Below are 3,120 nucleotides of genomic sequence, written 5' to 3' on the forward strand. Positions count from 1 at the left end.
TCATATCAAACAGGAAAATCCTAATTGAAAACTGTGTTTGTTTTTGTGTGTGTGTGTTGGGTTGGGGGTGGGGGTGGGGGTGGTTTCAAGTCTAAGAAAAGATACTAATTTGGACGACAGTAAGCATATTCCATATACCAACTTACTGAACTATGATACTTGAGAAATACAAAAACATGTGAAGCATATAGCAGATATTCGAATAACGACTCAATCATGTTGAAGATATACTAACTTACTGAACTATGATACTTGAGAAATACAAAAACATGTGAAGCATATAGCAGATATTCGAATAACGACTCAATCATGTTGAAGACACCTTAGAGAGGGGGGAAACAATAAATTAAGGTTCAAGACCCTGAAAAACATATAAACCTGACAAGATATGGGCGTCCTCACATAATGGTGCCATAGCATTTGATACCTATGAAGTATTTTTCTTCTGTGATTGCTAGCATTTTTTTACTCCTAATATGTTCAGAAGAATTCCGTCTAGACAGTTAGCTAATTGCACCACTCAAATACACAATATAGACACAAAGAAGTGCACCCATAAGAAGTACCTACTCATAAAACAAATTCATTGGGATCGTATTTATATGTTTAAATCTCCTATATTTAAACAGGTAAGAACACTTACACATTTCTCACAAGTATTTTATATTACAACTGAATAGGAAGATATATTTCTTACTTATTCATAAGATCATATATCTTTATAATTATTTAAAGACTGTTACTAAATAATTTTTTTTTTTTGCTCCCAGTATTGTACGTTATTGAATTTCAAAAATGAGGACTGCCACATGCTCACATTTTATTGTTTCTACATCCAGAAGATAAACCTAAAAGTGCTTCAGATATAGACAAAATGATATCAGCTGAATTGCCAGACAAAGCTAGTGAACCTCTACTTTATGATATTGTAGTCCAAACAATGATTCATGGTCCGTGTGGTGAGAAGAAAAAGGGTTCTCCATGTATGGACACTAAGAAGAACAAATGTACAAGGAAATTTCCAAAGGATTTTTGCAGTGAAACGACATTTGATGAAAAAGGTTTTGCAGTTTATCGAAGGCAAGATAATAAAAGAACTACAATGGTGGGCCGTCAAAACCCGGTTGAAATTGATAATCGGTGGGTAGTTCCTTACAACCCTGAACTTACCAAAGAATTTAAGTTCCACATCAATGTTGAGCATTGTAACCGTTCAAGGATGATTAAATACTTATTCAAGTATATTTCAAAAGGGCAAGATAGGGCTACAGGTATTGTTGAATAAAATAATGTCTATGCCAAAGATAACCAGAAGCGGGTCATACATCAAGTTGATGAGATTAAGCACTATCTAGACTTCAGATATGTATCTGCATCAGAAGCAAGTTGGAGAATTTATGAATTTGACATCCAGTATAGAGATCCTTCTGTTGAAAGAATGAGTTTCCATCTTGAAAATCAGCAGAATATTGTTTTTCCTGCAAATGGGGATCCACTTGAAATTGTTGCAAGTGAAAAAAGGAAAAAAAAAACAATGTTTACTGAGTGGATGCGTACTAATGAAAAAGACCCGAGTGGAAGACATCTTACATATGTTGACTTCCCTTTAGAATTTGTGTGGGGCAAAAATGAAAAGGTTTCAGTACATTATAATTTTGAAACAAAATCTTATATTTTAAATTACATATAAACTTTTTATTTATTCATAACATACATGTTTGTTAAAATTTTCAGGAATGGAAAAGAAGAAGCCGAGGATTGAAGATTGGAAGAATATTCTATGCTCAGCCAACTCAAGGCGAAAGGTACTATATGCATATGCTTCTAAATATTGTAAAGGGTGCCAGAAATTTTGAAGAAATCAGAACCGTTAATGGTACTCTCTACGATGATTACAAGTCAGCTTGCCGTGCGCTTGGTCTTTCACAAGATGACAATGAATGGCATCTTGCCATTAAAGAAGCAGGAGAATGGTCTTTCAGTTTGTCATTACACCAGTTATTTGTAACACTCTTAGTGTTTTGTGAGTTATCCAACCCTATTGATATGTGGAACTGCCATTGGGATCGGAGTTACTATCTGATGATATCTTAAGGTCTAATCCAAATTTATCAGAATCGAAACTGGAAAGGAAAACACTTCTTGAAGTTGAAATTCTAATGAACGAAAATGGGTGGAGTCTAAAAGATTATAAGTTTGATATCCCAGAAGCAGATGAAGTTCAGAACATAATGATACAGGAGGAACTCACTTATAATTGCAATTTACTTTCCTCGCAGTATTTACAGCTTCATGGTGGATTGAATGTCGAACAAAAAGCTGTTTTTGATGCTTTCATTAGCCCTGTTGAAAGGAATGTTGGAAGTCTCTTCTTTGTATATGGAAGTAGAGGAACAGGAAAAACTTATCTATGGAATACAATAATTGCAAAGTTACGCTCTAAAATAAAAATAGTTCTACCTGTAGCATCATCAGGCATATCATCTCTTTTATTACCAGGTGGTCAAACCGCCCACTCAAGGTTCAAAATTCCCATTCGATCAGATGAATCTACAAGTTGCAATGTCACACTAAAGATGCACTTGGCAAAACTCATTCAGAAAACAGATTTGGTCATATGGGACGAAGCACCAATGAGTAAGAAAAATGACTTTGAGTCTGTTGACAAGACATTTAGAGACATAATGTCTGTGATTGATAAAAGCTTAAAAGATAAACCATTTGGCGGGAAAACAGTTGTTTTGGGAGGTGACTTCAAAGTGACGCTTCGGTTATAGAAAAAGGCTCAAGAGAAGCTATTGTGTCAGCTTCGATAAACAGATCCTACTTATGGCGTCACTTCAAGGTTTTTCGTCTTTCCATAAACATGTGTTTGAGTAGAATAGATTCTACATCACCAAGTACCCAATCCGATGTAGAATTTAACAATTGGATATTAGCTATTAGTGAAGGAAAACTGCCCAGTCAATCATTATGTGAAGGGGAAGAACCGTCATGGATTGAAATACCTGAAGATCTAATTATTCGTTCCAAAGGAGATGGGATAGAAGAGATTATAAATACTATTTATACAGAACTTTCAAGGAACTACAAAGATGTAGAATACTTGAGAAGTCGATG

General features: G+C 34.8%; 1 protein-coding gene across 1 annotated transcript; it reads left to right on the forward strand.

Moving 5' to 3' along the window:
• The first annotated feature begins 874 nt into the window (after nt 1–874).
• LOC147515226 (uncharacterized) lies at nt 875–2,777 on the forward strand. The gene is made up of 4 exons (XM_086592832.1): nt 875–1,271; nt 1,380–1,642; nt 1,735–1,981; nt 2,116–2,777. The coding sequence occupies exons 1-4, from the start codon at nt 875–877 to the stop codon at nt 2,775–2,777; spliced, it is 1,569 nt and encodes a 522-aa protein (XP_086448958.1).
• Nucleotides 2,778–3,120: the final 343 nt, after the last annotated feature.

The sequence above is a fragment of the Coptis chinensis genome, chromosome 2, assembly GCF_015680905.1.
Source record: "Coptis chinensis isolate HL-2020 chromosome 2, ASM1568090v1, whole genome shotgun sequence".
NCBI lineage: Eukaryota > Viridiplantae > Streptophyta > Magnoliopsida > Ranunculales > Ranunculaceae > Coptis > Coptis chinensis.

Bases quoted from the DNA above. Each gene is read 5' to 3' on its own strand.
- LOC147515226 (XM_086592832.1), top strand. From the start codon at position 875: ATGATATCAGCTGAATTGCCAGACAAAGCTAGTGAACCTCTACTTTAT. The intron at 1,272-1,379 runs GTATTGTTGAAT...TATCTGCATCAG, and splicing joins AGGGCAAGATAGGGCTACAG to AAGCAAGTTGGAGAATTTAT. The intron at 1,643-1,734 runs GTACATTATAAT...TAAAATTTTCAG, and splicing joins GCAAAAATGAAAAGGTTTCA to GAATGGAAAAGAAGAAGCCG.